This window comes from Anopheles stephensi, chromosome 3 (assembly GCF_013141755.1).
Source record: "Anopheles stephensi strain Indian chromosome 3, UCI_ANSTEP_V1.0, whole genome shotgun sequence".
In the NCBI taxonomy this organism is placed as follows: Eukaryota; Metazoa; Arthropoda; class Insecta; order Diptera; family Culicidae; genus Anopheles; species Anopheles stephensi.
In genome coordinates this window covers 71,381,571-71,402,102 of record NC_050203.1, presented here as the reverse complement: position 1 = coordinate 71,402,102, position 20,532 = coordinate 71,381,571, and the positions used below count along the sequence as shown (strand labels likewise).

General features: G+C 45.9%; 2 protein-coding genes across 6 annotated transcripts in view; one reads left to right on the top strand and one right to left on the bottom strand.

Moving 5' to 3' along the window:
- Positions 1–20,532, bottom strand: part of LOC118510140 — a 45,264-nt gene that overhangs the window by 9,691 nt on the left and 15,041 nt on the right. The window contains exon 3 of one of the 5 annotated variants that reach the window (XM_036051625.1): positions 14,054–14,122. The exons of the other annotated variants lie outside the window; for them this stretch is intronic. The gene's annotated coding sequence lies outside the window, so the exon portion shown is untranslated. The remainder of the gene's footprint in view (positions 1–14,053; positions 14,123–20,532) is intronic. 5 annotated transcript variants of the gene reach the window in all.
- Positions 14,583–20,090, top strand: LOC118510037. Its single transcript, XM_036051424.1, has 2 exons — positions 14,583–17,069; positions 17,724–20,090. The coding sequence occupies exons 1-2, from the start codon at positions 14,862–14,864 to the stop codon at positions 20,088–20,090; spliced, it is 4,575 nt and encodes a 1,524-aa protein (XP_035907317.1). The 5' UTR covers positions 14,583–14,861.

Here is a 20,532-nt window from a genome sequence, read left to right as displayed (position 1 = left end):
TCAGTGCTGCCAAGTAGAGGAATTCATTAGAACGAACTGCGTTCTGCGGGTGGTGGCAGCTGGTGGTTGCTCTGGTGCCGGTGGTGCAATTTTATGCTACACTATTGATGGCTAATCTAATCGGGCATAAGCGATCGTAATGGAGTTTTGTGTTCTGCCTTTACGCGTGTCCTTTCTTTTGTTTTGCGCCGAATGACTATGGTTCGGAAGCATTAGTATTTCCGCTTTTCAAATCGTTGCTTCCGGTTGTTACTTTTTCGTATGGTTTTGTATTTTGTGGCTGGAGCTTTGACGGGAAAGCAATTTAGACTGGGTGGAAAAATATGTTTACTGCTAGACGCCTGTCTGCTTTAATTTAAGTAAATATTCCAAATTTATGAGGAGAATTGTTACAACTCATCAGCATCAACTTTCTAGTGATATCGCTTAAGATGCTCATAACGCCTTAAAGTATGCAATCACAGTATAAAATGTATTTTCAATTTATTTTAGAGTAAGAGCAGGGAAAATGTTGGTATTTGCCTGTACTATGAAATTCAAACAGGGAAAATATACTACAAACGTAAAATCCGAATGTTTCTAAAGCTAGAAAATCTTTAAAATTTGACCTTGAAATAGAATGTGGAACGAGAACACTGACTAACGCCGCTTCAAAGGCCTTGGAGCTCTAGTGTAACATCAACCTTCTTTAGTGCACAAACATATGACGTTCGTTTGAAGTTGCCGTTATGCAGATGACGGCAAATGCTCTGTACTAAGTCTATTTAAAAATGCAAAAAGTACACAGTCAATGCACAAGGTACGCCTTATCACCTCAAACAAGTATATCTCAAATTTTGGAGTACATGACAAAACGAAGTCTGTTTTGTAAATAATTTCGATCAGTAAAAATCAAACATATTCGTATTAAAAGTTTGGAGAGGAAAATTCTGATAGCTTTCCATAGCACTTAATGCCAGTTACAAAGAACCTGCATACCTCGGGACGTTACTGTACACCCTTGGAGAGAGTGAGTCCCACGGGAATCCAACCAGCTGGCCAACAATCGTATGACAACGGTTGCGTGTGGTCAATGTTTTAAATATGATCTCCCGTACCAAACGCCACCACCACCACTCAGCCAGAGAGAAAGAGAGTGAAAACGTAGCGTAAGTTTTCCTGTCCACTATCGCCCAGATCGATCGCGGAAATGGCATATTAACATACATTCGGCTCCGGTACTTGTGATCCACCGGTAAGGCCATCCACGCTAAACGCCAATCCACCACCCCTCTGTGGCGCCAGCCGTCGAACGTCGAACGTGACAGATTGCCGATGAAAGGCGCTTCGAGCGGAGCGGTGCAAAGAAGAATCGGTTCAGGTGAACGGAACGTTCTGGTTGCGCGTGCAGCGGAAGTGCTAATTTCCGATTTCGATGAAAAATGCTCAAACATGACTCGCTGCGCTACTGCTGCTACACCTTCGGGGTTCGGTAGTTGGAGCAACCGTGCGATGGTCGAACGAGAAATAGGTCGTAACAAACGGCTCGACTAGAACACGGGCTTTGGGGCGAAAAAGAATACCGGGGCAGGGTTGGAGCGAAATGTCATGCAAAAGTGATGACTTTCGTGCCAGTGGCGTAGTGCGAGGAGCGCGTGGCTGCAGGGTTTTTATCATTTGACTGAAGGTAGGTACTGTTGAATTTCTAGTCTCTTTCTAGTGTGTGTGAGCGACTAAAGTTGAGGCGGAAAAAGAAACCTTTCAAGCATGTGCATGAAACAAAACACAAAACACGGCAAATACCACACGCGCAACGATGTCCAAAAGCTCGTCGACTAAGGGGTTTATGGGGGAGCCACCAAAGGCAAGCAACAACAACAACACACACAACAAAAAACGAAAAACGCTCGCGGTACATAGTCGACATTCCGTGGCGTGGATGAAGGCAAAATGCGTCGGGTAGCGTCAAAGAAAGAAGAATTTTGCATACTTTTGTTGAGCGAGGTGAATCTGAAATAAATGCGCCACATAAGAAAAACGCACGTCAACACACACACACACGCGCGCGCTCGAGAAGGGAAGGATAGTAAACGCTATTAGAAGCTTAGTAGCTATAACACACTGCACGCGGGTGTATTAGATGGGATAGGCCCAGGCGACAAAAAGTTGCTAGCAAAATGTAGTAAATGGATTTATTTCGTTTGCTTCAAGCAACGGCTCACCAGTTGGTGTAGGGCACGTGAGCGCCTGTAGATATGCAATCTATTTATAAAAATCATCCGGCGGTTAAAGGTAATCAAATGGAAAAGTTGCATACTTTTGGGCTGTAAATTAGTTCGTCATTTGAACCAATGCGACGATGGACATTATCCTCAAAAATGGTCAAATCGCTGTGTAAAAATCAAAACTATGAGATTAATTGAAAATGTTATTTGAAAAACATATTTTATTAATAGTAGACTGTGTCCAGAGAAAATACAAAAAAGTTTTTAGAAGTTTGGTTTGAATTTTAACTATCTAAAGAGTTCTGACAGCTTAATCGGAATAACAAAAAAAAGGATTAATAATTGATTTTTTTTTGTATTGATATAACGATAGGATCGTTTACTGAAAATCTAACCCTTGATTTTACAAAAAGATAACAAAGTTTGAATTACTAAAGTCCTTGTGATAAAGCGGATCATTCCGATGAAAACGATTTTAAGTACCATTTTAAAACAATTTATGTAAATCAATACATTTAAATTGTCTTCTCTGTTCAAGTTTAGAGCAAAAAGAGCTCAAGTTCGCATTACAAACTGCATTCTTTTGGAATGTAAATTCCAGTAAAAAATCCCCTCCAAGAGCAGCTACCTTATTACAACCTTATTAAGACCCTCTTTCCATTGAATCGGAAACAGTTTTGCGAGCTGGGGCTTGCTAGTGCGTTGCCTAGCACCAACCATCGTTCGTTTGGAGGGCGATGACAGTTAATGTTAGGCACGGTAACATTTGTGCACACCAAGCAAAAAAATAAACAAAATCATATCTCACCACAAATACACCCGTGTGCAGCAAGGGTTTTCCACAAGTCCCGAGCTTTTTGGAATATTTTCCCGATGCACGATGTCACGCACGATGTTGCTTGCTTCCCAAAAACTGTTTGACCCATATTTCGAGAAAGGAAAAAATACAATTCTTACTAAGGCGTCCAATTTTTCGGCAAAGCTTTAAAAATCGGGTAATATATTTTTGCCCGCAAGCCTTTAAGCACACGCGGACTCTTTCGCGTTCAAGGGAATAAACAAGGATTGGTGTCTTTTGAAACACGACAACCGCGAACGAACGAACGAACGACAAAAAAAGGCCATATTCAATTTCGTTTCGGGATTTCATTTTTCGGGTAGCAGGCAAAATAAAACACCATCACCAGTCGTCCCATGATGGACTTAGGTGAAAGAAAAATGGGTTCTGAACCAAAATAACAAAAAACAAAAATACCTGAGGGAAAATTCGATCAATCCGCTATCGGGAAATATGGGGCGGATGTGGTACCGAAGGAGTTGCCAGTCGCCGCTCCCGTCCGCTCGGTAATGGGTGCAGGAAATCAATAATTTCTTTGAATTTAATAAATTGTACTGACAGCTGGGAATGGTGCTAGAATAGCTCACGGGACACGTGGGTACGGGCGGGTAAAGTCGGTGCGCTGCGTACATTCGCTGTGTCTAAGCGAGCTCTATGAACTTTGCCTGCTTGCCTGACTGCCTGCTTTGCTGTCTAATGGTGGAGCCGTCGAATGAGTGCTGCCCCTCCACCTATCCCACCCACCCACAAAAACCCTTCTGCCTTCTCTTCCCGCCCCTTTGACAATAACATCGACCTGTCAAGGTTGGTAGCTTCGAAAGGGATAGGACAGGCTAGTGGATGGATTATTCAGTGTTTTTGTCCCGCTTTTTTCTTTCATTTTCATCCTGAACCACCACCAATATCGGGTTCGATGAGGGACTTCACTATTTGTAACAAAAACCAGTGGAAAAAGTGTACCTCAGAAGGTGTACTTGGGCGCTATAGCGAAAGGGGTTTGTTGTTTTGTCATCCTGTGCCACAACTTTGAAGAAACGGTTGGCCATTGTTCCTTGTTGGAGTTTGTTTTTCTTATTCAACATACAGGCACAGCCACACACACACACACATGCACCTAAGGATTTGGAGCTTGCTCCGGGTTGGGGTGGGGTGTGTAAGGAGACGTAAGTAAACGGATCATCAGATCACCGCCCTGGATGCATCGGCAGTGTGCAACCAGGGCGCAGTGTTTTTATTGATACATCAAACAGCATATTGTGTACGATGTTTGTTTTCCAATCAATTGCTGCACTCGGGAGCGCTATAAAATGTGGATCGGTTTTTGTCCAACCCGCACAAACAAGCGATCAACATTTATGGTTGGAAGGAAGTTGTTCAAAGTATTAATTTAAAATAATTGGGAGATATCTGGAAATCGGTTGTAGGTTTTGCTAAATAAATCTTCCGTAATCATAATTTTTATCACATTTTCATTATCATAATAACAAAACTTTATAGTGCAAAGGCTTTTTGTTTTGTGTGTATGCGCCTGAAGGTATGCTATCGAGTTGTTTTTGCATGAGACCATCATTTGGGTACTTTCCAAAGAGGGAACGCTACTCGAGCCAACCACAACAAATATGTTTACACGACCCATATGCAACACACACCGTTCGAAAACAGTCTGATCCGGTTGAGTGTAGCACCGAGGAAACCATTTCTTCAATTGCGTCACGCGTGAAGTCCACGGTCCCGCGTACCATCCAGAGCATGATAATGACACGCGCAAACGCACCGCAATGGAAAATGATCTAGTTTGATTTTGTTTGTGCTTGACACACGATCTTGTCACACAAATCTCTTGTAGGCCCGATAGTCTGGGAGCCATATTGGTTAAAGCATGCTGTAATGAAGAAGAGTGCGCAAACAAAGCGACAACAACAACACGGGCAGTTAAGTGGTAAGACACGGCAGTTCTGGCAACCGCAAGAATTGGAGCATTCTGTCGGTCGTTTCACGGTACGATTGACAGGTATCGGGATGGAACCGCCAGCAAAAGCCCTGGCGTACCTAGCGCGTGCACTTCACTTAGCGGGCCTTTGTTAATTAACCTAGAATTAATTCCGTTACACCGATTGCAGAAAGATCTCTCCTTGGAGCTATGCTGCGAGGGAATCTTTCCTCAAAATATGAACAGTTGAATCGAGATAATTATTTAACATCATTTGCATGGCTCCGTACACTCCGCGTAACTGCATGCACATATGACTTTTTCATTTGACAGCGCAATAAGCTATCTATTGCATACACTTAAAACTGGGACAATTCCGGTAGCGAAGAAGAATCAGACAACAGAAACATAAAAAAAACCTCGTACCAACACCCTGGCAACACGCGACGAACGGGCGCACGTGTGACACTTGGACTATCATCATTAAATTAATGCATTCGCTTGAGCAATCAACCAACCGTGATAGACTGGCGCAGTCCCGCCGGTAAGTAAGTGCTGCTTTTGTCCGGCAGACAATGTGTCCAAGCCGAGGGGTGGAGATGAGTTTTGTTATTAATTTGAAGGTGAAGTAATGCCAAACGAACACCCCATATCCTTCCCATTTGTACTTTCGTCATCAACGTGGATAAGGATCGAAGGTGGTGGACACAAAGTCACCGAAAATTTGTTGGGTGAAGTTAACATGGGTAGCAATCGGAAAGAGGTTGAAAGTTGCTGGAAGGATCAAACTTTTATCGCACTGTAATGGATACGGTTGAAAGTTGTGGTGTAATGCTGGTTTTAACAACAACTTCGTTACGCCTGATAATGTGGATGATTGTGTCAAACGCGTTAGAGCGATATTTGTAACGAGTTGTAGAACTTTTGTTTTACAGAGTTTTTTTTCTACTGCATGAAATTGATAAAGGACGATGTACTTGGTTAATAGGGATGATCAGTGAGATGTTACTAATCTTAGGGTACAAAAGGGCCAAAAGCATCAAAAAAAAATATTTTTTTATTTTGTCATGATGTTTCATTGTATTAAAATTGTATTAAAAACATTTAAAAATCGAAAAAAGTGGTAATTTTTCTAGGGGGCCCGGTAGTAGATGCGACAGCGACGCCGGTCTTCACACGCCAGAACCGGTTGTTCAAAGCCCACCTGGGCCGTTCCCCCATTTTAAGGACTGACTAATCAACTATGCGGTATCAATAAGTAAGCCAGAAATGGCAGTAAGCCGAAGAGGTCGTTAGGCCAAAAAGGAAGAAGAAGTAATTAAAGATGCTGTACTTTTACAGACACTTTATACGTTATTGGTGTATATTTAAAGAACCAGAGAATGCTAATGCCTGCCTAACTAACAAATTATTAGCCTTGTCAGAATTTGCTAAATGAGTATTAAGTCGTATTCTGCCGTATTCAGGCTGGATACGAGCAGTATATATTTTCTTTGCTTAAATATCGTGCATTTTTTTTATAAATCACTGCATGAGTCACGGCACTGCGCTACATTGTGGTGCAGGTGCCGAATTCAATCACAAAAGGACTGGTGTCGAAATTCAACAGGTCTACCCACTATTCAACGACGTGTGTGTGTTTTCAAGGGAGCCATGAGTGGTAGCCCTAAAACTCCCCAGAATTTGGAACCGAAGAAGAATAAATACAAGCTTAGCAACCCAAAGCTATAGAAAAAAATCTGATCGACGTTTTAAAATAATCATAAGTCAGTTATGAAGAGCAATTCGAATCATTTAATGATAGCGCTTTTTTTAACACTTTTTCTAAAGGTAAGTAAACCCGTTGATGATTGTGACCACCAAATACACACAACAACACAAAATAGTGATTAATTGTATACAAATAACGATAATGCCAATTTTTTGTATCCTATTCCCAACTAAAATAAACAGTTCGATAGGAACAACTTGATAAGATAAATCATTCTTAATGCTAACTGCAATAATTTATGCACCTCAAGCCAATTAAATTCACCTAAAATACCGATACATTCACGCCTCCATCTAGCAGATGTTCCTAAGGGTACCCTGTTGCCCTCTGCTCCCTTATTTCTCACTGCGTTCCATCGACCCGTCCCAGTTGGAGAAGCAAAATTCCATTTAATTACACCTCTAACCGTTCCGAGAACCCACCCCCCCGTCACGTTTGCAAAACATACACAAATACACACTGCCGAGGTCAACTCGCCGAGCGCCGTGCCGTGAAAACGTACGCTGGAGGTCACTCCATCAGGGAAATTGTTGCCCGGTCCGGTTTTCCGGTTGTAAATAAATGTCAATCGTGGGGAGGGGGAGCTGGGTGGGGGGGAAGGGAGAGGAAGGGAGCGGGAAGTTGGAAGGAGGAAAAAGCTTTCCAGCCCATTTTCCCCATGACAAGTTCAGCGCATGATGGACCCATTTTTCAAGTGCATTTTTGATGTGACGTGCTGACGTTCATAAATCACCTTACGACCGGGGGACGGTCATTTCATGAGATGAAGTAAGTGTGTGTGTGTGTGTGTGTGTGTGCTGCATGGATGCAGTAAAAGCTTATGCATTGTTGATCACACACCCGGCCTCGCTGTATGATTGCGACGCATTGGCACACTTCCGTACAGCTACACCGGCGATCATCCGATGGCTGGTGATAGTTGGTAATTTCTGGGAAATTAGGGTTAAAGGGTGACTTGAGTGACAGACATGATTTTACCCCCTAGCCCGACCAAGGCAACAATGTTTGCCACGGTGACAAACATTTCGAGTTCGATTTCTACGGTGTGTGTGAGTTCCGTTGCTCGCAAAATGTGTGACGGAATAATTTGTTCTTCCATCACCCTGCAACGAGAAACCCGCCAGAACAGACCGTGTGAGTTCGATACACTTTCGCTTGGGGGAAAGGAGGGATTGCCCGCTAATTGATTAAGTCGTTTAATTAATGAAAACCGATTGCCTTTAACTGGCGCCCGGTACCTGCCCCACATACGACCGTCTGTCTCGGGATGGTCGTGGGGCCCGAAAGAAAATAACCATATTTTCATAAAAAAAGAAAGAACTCCGATGGCAGAAAGGTATTGCGTAAAGAGCGGGAGGGGAAAAAGTTCGTCGTACCTTCGGTGGCTAGGGCAGCCCAAGGTTCCTCTCGGAGCGGGAGAAGAGCTATTAATTTTCATTAAGCACCGTAAAGCACCGGGACAGCATTGCTACAGTCGTGGTCGCCGTTGTCCGGATCCCACCCAGGCAGAGTTCTCGCCGATCGATTCTTTCACCCACAAGTGGGCGATAAACATTTTTCGGCGTTGAGGAAGAATGGGGACCCGCAATGTAATCGGTGTCTGTTTCGATGTGTTCGTTTGCTGGGTCGGCGCTTTGTAGTCAATATCCTGATGGGAGAGTGGTTACAACAATAACCCGTAGGACACCGGGGCACGTATCCCGAAGGGAATTTCCTTCAGTTCCCGTTGAGTGGAGCAACGTAAATTGAAATTTATATCTTACAACTGCTGTTGTTGTTGGTCCGTTTCGAAATCGAAAGCCACACGCGGAAGTAGGAAAATCGAACACGTGTTCCGTTTGCGCCAACCGTGCGTGGACTGTGTCGAAATTTCCCTGGTGACATGGGGATGTGTGTCAGGTAAGCCGCCATTAGGTTCTTGCTGTGGTTGGTTCAGGATACAGGTAAAAACACCGCCGTACGATCGATTGGCCTGGCTGCCTGACGTTTTCAAAAAAAAAAAACTTCAACTTCAATGCAAACGTATCGTCCGTTACCCATCGAAAACAATAAATCCAATTGAATAATTTTCAAATTAATAATTCAATTGCCATCATCATCATCATCATCATCGTCGTCACCGTAATGGTGTCCGGCCTGGGTGAGTTCCCCGTTGCTGGAGCGGGGCAAATTTCTTTCCAACTCCCGCACGGGAATGAAATTGCCTTCATGTTTTATTAGTTTTATTGCGCAGGCAAGGCAAGTGCCGATTGCACCACCGAGACGGTACGACAGGGTGCGTCGTTGAAGTCTTCGATGGTTGGATTAGATGTGTGTCTCACAGTAGCCAGCTACAAGTTGGCACCGTATGAGGAAGATTTAAGATTATCCCAGATCTCCAGAGTGAAGAATTCTTGGTGTAGATATCTCGCTGGACTTTAAAATAGCCCGACCGAAAAAAACTGGCCCCCATCTAAAATGAGGTCAACGGTTACGATGCACTGGAGCAATCAGAACTCTACCGGCCTAGTTCGGTTTAATCTACCCTTTGCCGTGGTCTTCTCAACTCCCAAATGCACGACAAAAAAAAACCCTCGCTCGATTATGTAGTTAAATCAATAGGGCCGACGCTGTTCCCCGCTCCAAGGGAATCAATCGCCGTCAATTGATAATCCTCCGTCCCCGATCGACCAATCGATGACCTTATTTCCTCCGCAACCTCTTCAACCGATTCCAGCTCGACAGGCCGGTCTTTTGCGTGCTTCTTCCGGCGAACACTTACAAATGCACGTGCGGTTCAAGGGTCACGCAGCGCTGGCCGGGCGAACACCGGCACAACAACAGCACGGAACGGAAAGTGCAAGCGGTTCTGGGGTATTCACTGTCCATTGCTGTGGGCCACACCGGACCACAGTTGATTATTATGTAAAACGGGTATAATATGGCCGCCAAGAGACAACGGTCGACGGCAACAATTGACGTATGAGCACCCTTTGGCCAAAACCTTGAGGATTAACCGCAGCAGAACTTAAGCCGACAATTCACCAATGCGTTCCAATTTGCCAACTTTTTTTTGTTAGAACTGCCTGCCGAGGACGGACTTCTCGCGGGAATTGTGTTAGGTTCCTTCCCTCTGGTCTAGACGACATGTTCTATGAGTTCTTCCCGTTCGGCATGGTTGATATGGCGAGTTCTTATGAGACGGTCATGACATAGCCTTCCACGAAGTTACTCCACACCAGGTTCCGACGCGTTCCTTCCACTGTTGCTGCTACGTACAAGCGTATCGGACACTCGAACCTCGATGGGTTCGGTCGGTCGGTGAGGGTTTGACGACAAACTCGTTGCGCTTCTTTGCATAAGCTCTTCTTCAACTTCACGCACACACACACAACCACACCGCCACACGACGGACGTAATGGTATGCGCTTATGTATTTTGGACCTGAAAGCGCTGGAACGTGAATTACTGTCCGCTGGTAAATAGACGACAGCCGGAAAGGTTGGCAGCAGCAATAATAACAAACAAACGTCACCGCCATCATCATCATAATCATTACCGTTCCTTCCGATGCCTGCCCGTCCGCTGGCGACCGAGAACAACTCGCCCAGAACTCGACGATGACTTTCCATTGTTATTCGCTTCGCCGCCCGGGTTCGCCACACTGTTGCCTTTAAAATGCGTTCTCGAACCGCAAAGTATTGGAGGGTATGGCGGACGGTCGGTTCCGCGGTACGCGGTACGGCCCAGGAACTGTCTATTTAAACGACACACACTTTAATGGCAAAAATGGACAATTGTTTTTTGGTTTTTGTTGTACTCTGCTTCCCTTGTTTCTCGAAGCAGAGTACAGCTCGTAGACTGATAAGATGCGCGAAACTGGTGAAGCACTCGGCGAGCGAGGGCTAGCGAAAACCTGGAACCAGATATCGTACAACTCGATGACAAACGGTGACGTACGGCCGGACCGATGGTTGGACGGTTTTGGACGGTGACGTCTCGTTCATTTGCTCGTGTCTTTCCAACCAACCGAAGGAAGCCATAAATTAACGACCACGGTCTCCTCACCCTCGAGGCGTGTGTCCCTCGGAACTCGGAACACAGTTTGGTCTTTGAAGACTGTCGCCCGAAAGGGTTTTTGTGTCGGGTTTTCGGGGTTGAGATTTTGTGGTTTCTTCTATGGGACCATCACACCAAGGAAGACATCGAAATAAACGGACAAGCTTCCCAATCGGAAGTTTGTCTGCACCGCCAAATCAAAACAAAACACTTATTTTGCACAAACATGTGACCGATTTTTTTTTTCGCTTGTTTCAGCGCCATTTTATCTAACTACTGCACGCATGAGCTAGAGCTTGTGTCAACCACGGACACACGTCATGCCATTGATAATTGTGCGCCATCCATGCATGTAATGTGCGATGTTTGTGCGAGGGCCACAGGGGTATTTGAACGATTGCGTGATAATGGCTCCGACCGGAAGTGGATGCTGTGGGGCAGATTGTTTTTGGTTTCTGTTTTGAGTACTCCATCTTGATTGTTATGTCACGTCAGGTACCAGAACCGCCTTTTTTATCCCTAGATCACCCATTTAGTGGATCGGTATCGCTAAAACATGACTACCGTTAGGTATCTACCATCGGAGAGCCACTGTTAATTAACTGCAACCTTCCACTCGAATCTGCGTCAGTTCTACCACCGTTGAGCTTCAGTTCCTTAGCAGGCGTCAATGACCGGTAACCTGCGGCTCTGAAGCAGAGAGTTCTAAAAGCCCCAAGAACTCAGCAGCGCAGAGTCATCGGACCAATTATCATCCTAGTGGTAATTGAACGAATCCTGGTGGAGGCAGAGCGCAAACCAGAGAACTGGAGATCATTCACCACAAAATCTGGAGCAGTCTCCCTGTGTTAGCCCAACGACACACCTTGTATACCTGCAATCGGTGGGGATTTTAAAAATTCTCCCCAACTCGACTGCTTACCGGTGCCGGCCTGTTTGCTATTACCATCCTGACAGATGATGGAACGGATTCAAACAAAAAAGAAATCCATTACGCTCGGTAAACATCAACCGCTTGTCCCAACAAAACTGCATCAGCCTTGTGCATCACCCTTCGAGTACAGGGCTACTGGAAAACGATTTTCCCTTTTCTGCAGCCTGCTGCAGCAGATGCAAATGTCAACGTGCCGGCCGGCGGTACTGGGTGGAGGTTTTGCGTTTTTAATTCCCGGGTGCAACTGACCTTCGTCATGCATCCCCTCTCTCTCTCTCTCATACTTGAATTGAGTCACCAGAGTTTTTTTTTTATTCAACCAAGTACGACTGTAAACACACTGTACTGTCGTTATTTACGGGGTGAAAAGCGACGCTTTTTCTCATCGGGTTTTCAGCCGCTTCGTGTGGGCGGTAAGACCAGAATGGTGTCTGTGTGTGTGTGCGTTTATCTCCACAAAATGGCGTGGAAGGGCGGATGGCCCCCGCACTATGATGACAGATTATTATCGTCGGTGACAAGGGAAAAGCTGGGCTTTAGTAGCAAAGACTTATGTAAAGACCCGTTTAGTGACTGCTGCTGGGATATTTCGTCGTTGTTGTTGTTTTTCGCTTGCTGTAATCTTGCTCAGCCGACTGATCCTTGGTTTTTTGTCCCCGCGTTTTCATTTCTTAGTTTTCTGTTTGAAGGTCATTCTGGGGGTGTTTTTTATTTTATTTTGCTATCTTGACCGTTGAAATGGACTTAACGCTCGAAGCTGGTGCCGAGGATTCCCCGAACGCGAATAAATCATATTCAATTAATTTTACAAACAGTGATAATTAAACTTCAACCAGCAAAACGAGACAAAATCATGCTAATGACACACACTCGCGCGCTAAGGTGAGGACTGTGCCGGTGTGTTAATCTGCAATTTGCAGGTTTATTACACGACCCATTCAAGAGATGTCCATCGGTGGTTATCTTGTCCTCGTTCTTTTTTTTATTTGCTGGAACAAAAGCAATAAATAAAAAGAACAAACATACCCTTGGGGGACAAGTATGTTTGTGGTACACATTAACACCTTCAACCTATGGTTTGTATTATATTGCTTCTTAGGCCACGTGATATAGGACACACCAAAAAAAAACATGAAAATAGTTGAAGCAATGCCACGAAAATGAAATGTACCATAGACACTGCGCTTTTTCCTTCGATTCGCTTGCTCAATCGATCGATAAGAATAACGTAGCAACGTACAGAGAAAATTAAGGCCAAACACACGGACCAGAAGAGTGTTTCCGCCTTTTTCGGCAGCGGTATCACTAAAACGGCTCGCGCCCAGTAGCTTCAAGCCGTCGGGGGGGCTTCGTCACACGTCACTTTCTTCAGGTGTCATATTTCACATGACAGCCGAGAACTTCATCGTATTCGATTTCCCGCCACTGGAGGAAGGTTCTACACAATACCTGCCAGGTTCCATTATTGAATGTTGCGCTGTCGTTCACTGTCATCGAATGTTGGGTTATTTGGGAATTTTTTTTCGGTAACGATATTTTTGTTGTGAGGTCGACGAACGCACCTAATTGTGAAGGTGTAATGATAGGCATTTGTATTCTAATTTCGTTATTGGAGACTCATCGAAACTTTTCCCAGTATTATTTTTGTCCATTCTTCCAAAAATAAAAGCCCTAGAGAAATCGGCCCAAAACCCCCAAAACATCATTATGTTCCAATCGTCCGTATCGCGATTGGCGGGTATCAATCGCAAATGCAACACGGTACACGGTTTGGCGCAATTAAATAAATTGGTATCGACGACGGCGACGTACAGCGTATCAAAATGATACACGTCCATCTTGTCACCATCCTTCCAAAATTTCCTTTAACTTCCGACAAATGGTTCATCAAAATAACACACAACAAAAAAACAGGGCAGCTCCAGGAAGCCATTTGCTGTATGTACGATACGAACCACCACGGTACACACACACACTCAACGAACGCTGTTCTAGCGATGAAGCACACTAGGCATTTATTTGGCCACGTGCAATCTCCACAGCGCCAACAACTGCGAGCAACAAGTGGCACTATCTGAACGAGATTGAGAGCACATCGCGTCTCACGACCACACGTAACACTAGCTTATTTATTTATCAATGAAGCAAAGATGCGTTGTGGAAGAAGGTGAGCTCAGATGGGGATAACAGAGAGACAGGGTTGAGGGTGGTGGCTTCCTCATAACTGACACAAAACACAAGGCGCGAGTTATCGCGATGCTCGTGGGACAGAACTACAACGACATTCGGGCGTTTCTGATGGGGCAGCGGACGACGCTTCGTGCTGATTCACGTTCACCTGGAGCTGGTTTTGTTTGACGCGGTTGATATCGCAAAAGCTGCCACGAAGTCGAAATGTCCTCAGAATCTGTTGAATTTGGATAATTAGTATAATTAATTAATTTGCATGAAAATATTTTGAATTGTTATTGCATGAAAAATAAACAACACTTGACAACACTACGAGCAGAGAGTATAAACCAGACGCCAATGTAAGAAAAGTGAACTAGAGTAATTGAATTATGTACAAATCTGACGGTTGAATAAACATTACAAAAGCAACTTCCAAACGCATAACACATATTCAATTATCCGCTCCAGTTTTAGAAATTCCCAAATATCACAAGTTTCCTCCCTTCACGACCGGTGTAATTTATACATTTGGTCCTTCGAACCGGATCGGTGAAAGGAAGCATTACGTGCAGTGAAACTTGCAGCAGGACACTACGTGTTCACATATTTGGGAATAAACGGCACTACGTACCGTTTATGTACAGTGGTGATTCAAAGTGTGATATTTCTCCGTTTAAACCCGTTGTGTTTATCATAACCTTTGGTTGCCCCGCTATCACGGGCAAAGGAGACGTTTGTGAAGTGTTCGTGAAGATTACATCGTGTCACGAACAAGGAACAGAAAAGCGAGTGTGTAGTTCGATCGGAACGCGTAAGAAAACCGACGCCACCCACGCCATTTCAAATTTGGCACCCATAACTGCAACGACACCCATTGCGTTTTCAAATTTGCGCCATTCGAAATTTGGTTTTGCGTACAAGTTGCATCCAAGTTACAGTGAGATTATCCTACGCGCCAAAAATTCAAAGAGAAAATGGCGAAACAATTAAAAGCGTTTCAACTGAAAAAACGCCAAGCTGCCGAGCTAATTAAAACCGTGGAACAGTTCACCAGTGAATATACCGATGATAGAGTGAGTGAAGTATCAGTGTGTCTAGACCAGCTGGAAAGGTATTACGAAGATTTTCTCCAGGCAAGCGCGAAAGTTTCGGAGCTAGATGAGGATGGGGCGGAAACGTATGTGGCGGAACGTTGCGAAATGGACACGCGTTACCGACGCGTGAAGGGTTTCCTTCTACGAAGGCAACCCTCGAACCCGGGTGTGAGTGATTCGGTGTTGATCGCGAATTCAACGATGAATACTACGGGACGATCGAGTGCTGTGAATGTGCGTCTGCCGAAAATCGAATTACCTACGTTTGATGGTGATTCTACCAAGTGGCTTACTTTCCGGGACCGATTTGTAGCTATGATTGATTCTTCCGCGGACATTCCTAACATCATGAAGCTGCAATATCTGCTGTCGTCGTTAAAGGGTGATGCTGGATTGCTCTTCGAGCATACCACCTTAACAGCAGATAATTACGACGTGACGTGGACTGCCTTGCTGAAGCGATACGACAACCCGCGTACGCTTGTTCGCGAGTACTACCGGAAGATTCATCACCTACCGACAGTGAGCCGTGAAAGGGTGGATGAATTGGCGCAGCTCGTGGATGAATTCACGCGGCACGTGAACGGGCTGAAGAAACTCGACGAGCCCGTTGAGTACTGGGATACGCCGCTCGCCAACCTCTTGCTGATGAAACTGGACACGGCGACCATCTTGGCTTGGGAAAACCATTCAGCACAGCACACGAAAGATAAGTACAAGGAGTTAGTAGATTTCCTTCATAGTCGTGTCCGAATCCTTAAGTCAACGCGTGAGTTTTCCCATACTGAACTAAATACGAGAATGGTGGCCGGTAGCAAAAAAATATTCGAACATAGACCAAGGTTGGTGGGTAACACAGCGACGGCAGGAAGAGCAATACCGCATATGTCAGCGCCACAGCCACCACAACCACCGTGCATTTTTGGTTGCACGGAGGCTCACCATTTGCGGGTTTGTCCGGAATTCGCAAATAAGGACGTACCCCAACGGCGGGAAATCGCAACACGAGAACGGCTGTGTTGGAATTGCCTGAATCGTCATCACCAAGTGAGGGATTGCCGCTCGTCGTACCGGTGCACTACGTGCAAGGCACGACACCATTCACTACTACATGTGAATTCAGCGGTGACCATGGCTGCGCAATCCGATGAGGAAATGGTTCTTCTGGAAACGGTCCTTCTCCAGCTCGTGGATGATCACGGCAACACGTATGATGCGCGGGCACTTCTCGATTCGGGATCGATGTGCAATTTCGTTTCCGAAACCATGGCGCAGCGATTGCTGACACCATTTTCAAAGGTAGACGTTGCCATATCTGGTATAGGGCAACAGATGCAGCACGTCAAGGGTTCCATTACAGCGGCCGTTCAATCGAAAGGGGCTGACTTCTCTACAACAATGGAATTCCTTGTACTAAAGACTCCGTCGGCAGATCTTCCAACCACACCGATAAACGTAGAGTCGTGGTTCCTCCCGAATATAAAGTTGGCTGATCCTACTTTCCACGTCCCCGGAAAGGTAGATGTGGTTATTGGCGGTGATACATTTTGGGAACTACACACTGGCAGGAAGCGGTCACTGGGCGAAGGAAAACCATGGTTGTTGGAGACACCGTTTGGATGGGCGATCTCTGGGAATACTTCCCGTTGTTCTGGGCCCAATTTGCGGTTGTGTCACCTGGCAACCAATGAAGGTGACATTGCAGCTTCGCTACAACGGTTCTGGGAGGCTGAGAGCATTTTAGAAGGCCCTGCGTTGTCTTTGGAAGAAGACCTGTGTGAGAAGTATTATGCTTCCACGACTACGCGAAATGCTCAAGGTCGCTATGTCGTGTCGTTGCCGCGAAATGCCAAACCGGAGAAAGTCCTGGGTTTGTCAAGGGATATAGCAGATCGGCGTTTGTTGGGAGTTGAACGGCGGCTAAAGGCCAATCCTGTAATGGAAAAGGAGTATAAAAGGTTCATGGTAGAATACGAGCAGTTGGGACACATGGTGAAACTCACCGAACCTGTCGACGATAGTGAGCCGCACTGCTACATCCCTCATCATGCCGTGATTAAGGAGTCGAGTTCTTCAACCAAGGTTCGTGTTGTTTTCGATGCATCCTGCAAAACAACATCGGGCTACTCCTTGAACGACACCTTACTCATTGGCCCAACGGTACAAGATGATCTGCTCACAATCATCTTGCGATTCAGGAAGCATTCTGTCGCATTAGTGGCAGACGTGGAGAAGATGTACAGGCAGATCCTGCATTATGATAAAGATCGAAAACTGCTACGCATTCGATATCGGGAACGTTCAACCGAACCAATAGCAACGTATGAGCTACAAACGGTGACCTACGGTACCGCATCAGCTCCGTCCTTGGCCACTCGTACGTTGCAACAAATCGCGCATGACAACAAACAGGAGTACCCCAAAGCCGTAGACCCGGTTCTGCATGATTTTTATGTGGATGACTTGCTGACTGGTGCAGCAAGTGTTTCAGAAGCCATCGAGACACGTAAACAGATATCATCGATGTTGGAATCAGCGGGCTTCTCACTAAAGAAATGGGCGTCGAACATACCGGCTGCGCTTGATGGTGTTTCAAGCGCCGATTTGGCCATCAAATCAGTTCTAGACTGGCAAGAAGACCAAGCAGTCTCAACACTGGGCTTGGTTTGGGAACCATCCAACGATATGTTTCGGTTTCGGGTGGATTTGCCAACCCCTGCAGAAGAGCTGACACGATGCCTGGTGTTATCATACACGGCCAGAATCTTCGATCCTCTTGGTCTGTTGGGACCAACGGTGATACTCGCCAAGATGTTCCTGCAACGCCTATGGGGATTGAAGCACGAGGGGAAGACGCTGGACTGGAATCGTCCGCTACCAGCGGAGATTCAGGAAGAGTGGAGGAGGTTCCACTCAACGCTCTATGTGTTACGCGAACTGCGAGTACCTCGATTGGTGGCACATAGCAATCCGGAAAGGCTGCAGCTGCATCTCTTCGCGGATGCATCTCAAGGAGCCTATGGAGCATGTTGTTACGTACGCTCGGATTCGACACGGGGCTCTACGGTTAGATTGCTAGCGGCTAAGTCCAAGGTGGTGTCCCTCTCAAACACACATTCCATCGCCAGATTAGAACTGTGTGCAGCACGGCTAGCAGTACACCTGTTCCAGAAGGTGATTCGAGCACTCAACGTTTCATCGACGACGGTTATCTGTTGGACAGATTCCATGACCGTCATGCATTGGCTCAAATCATCACCTCGTCGATGGAAGCCGTTCGTCGCCAACAGGGTGGCGCAAATACAAGAGGAGACCCGAATTTCATGCTGGCGTCATGTTCCTGGTAGCGATAACCCGGCGGATGATATATCGCGCGGGTTGAGGCCCGAAGAGTTACTGCAGTGCGAGCGATGGTGGCAGGGGCCACGTTGGTTGTCCTACGGACAGGAAGAGTGGCCGGTGGAACCAGTACTCGCGAAAGAGAACGAGACGGACATCGAGGAGCGGTTAGCGGTGTCCAAAATAGTCATCACCTCTACGACGTGTGACTTTAGCAACACACTTTTCGCACGTTATTCCTCGTACGGCAAGTTGCGAAGGGTTGTTGCTTATTGCTTGCGAATCCTCTCCAACCTCAGGGCGAGCAAGTCAACGTCGATCAACAGCGTCAAGCGGAATACGGACATGAAGACGCTATTGAGTTCCGTTCCACCGCTTACAGCGGCGGAGTTGCAGGATGCGGAACTGAGGTTGTGTCAACGGGCACAACATGATTCGTTTGCGGAGGAGATGGACGACCTGAAACGAGGAAAGCTGGTGAGCGGAAGGTCGAGACTAAAGTGGTTGTCTCCATACCTCGACCCAAAGGGTGTGTTACGCGTCGGTGGCCGGCTTGGTAACGCCAACATACCAGAGTCAACCAAACATCCGATTGTCCTCGCTGCATCACATCGGCTGTCGACACTACTGGTCGAGAACACTCATCATCAAAAGATGCACGCGGGGCCACAATTCATGTTAGCAACAATCCGGCAGAAGTTTTGGTTGATTGGGGGCCGAAACTTAGCAAAGAGCGTGTACCATCGATGCCACACATGCTTTCGGAACAAGCCAACGCTGGTGAAACAGGCGGTAGCTGATTTGCCTAAGTCACGAGTGACACCAACGCGACCGTTTGCCGTCAGCGGCGTCGACTACTGTGGGCCGTTTTTGTTAAAGTCGACCGTCCGCAACCGAAGCCCAACGAAGGCATACATCGCGATATTCGTATGTTTCGCGACAAGGGCAGTCCATATCGAGCTGGTGAGTGATCTCACATCGACTGCTTTCCTATCAGCACTACGTCGCTTTGTCGCGAGACGTGGTAAAGTAGCCGAATTGCATTCGGACAATGCAACGACATTCAAGGGCGCGGCACACGAGTTGCATCGCATCTATAGGATGCTGAAAATCGATGAGGGTGATAGGAGAGCGATCTTTGATTGGTGCGAAGAGAACGAACTGGTATGGAAGTTTATCCCCCCGCGTGCGCCTCATTTTGGAGGACTTTGGGAAGCGGCAGTTAAGTCCGCTAAAAGGCATCTGTTAAAGACGATAGGAGTTAGAAGTGTGACGCAAGAAAATATGCTTACCCTTCTGGCACAAGTTGAGCTTTGTTTAAATTCGCGTCCATTGATACCAATATCAGATGAGCCAACAGATTTGGAAGCACTAACCCCGGGCCATTTCTTGATAGGGAGTAGCATGCAGGCGGTACCACAAGTAGATCTTAGCAAGATTTCTCCGAACCGTTTGAAGGAGTACCAATTAGTGCAAAGGCAGATGCAAGAGATTTGGGCACGGTGGTACCCAGAATATCTACAGCAGCTACAGGCCAGGGCAAAGCACGCGAACAATACACCGGTGAAGCTAGAAGTGAACCAATTAGTGATCGTGAAAGAAGACAATACCCCACCTGCAGTTTGGCCAAAAGGGCGAATAACAGCTTTGCACCCAGGAAAAGACGGTGTAGTGAGAGTAGTAACTTTACGAGTGGGCACAGGAAAAGAAATTGTTCGAGCCGTCAGCAGAATCGCGTTACTACCCAATCCAATCGAACAGAGAGGTTAGAGCGGAAGAAGGATACACGTGGGAAATAGTAAACAACAGTTGTTGACATTTGGAGCGTCAAGTCAAGTTAAGTTTACACGTCGATCACATAGTTTCATGCATTTAAAAGAATTCTCTTTTGGTGGCCGGAATGTTGAATTTGGATAATTAGTATAATTAATTAATTTGCATGAAAATATTTTGAATTGTTATTGCATGAAAAATAAACAACACTTGACAACACTACGAGCAGAGAGTATAAACCAGACGCCAATGTAAGAAAAGTGAACTAGAGTAATTGAATTATGTACAAATCTGACGGTTGAATAAACATTACAAAAGCAACTTCCAAACGCATAACACATATTCAATTATCCGCTCCAGTTTTAGAAATTCCCAAATATCACAAGTTTCCTCCCTTCACGACCGGTGTAATTTATACAGAATCAAACAGAGAGGGAGA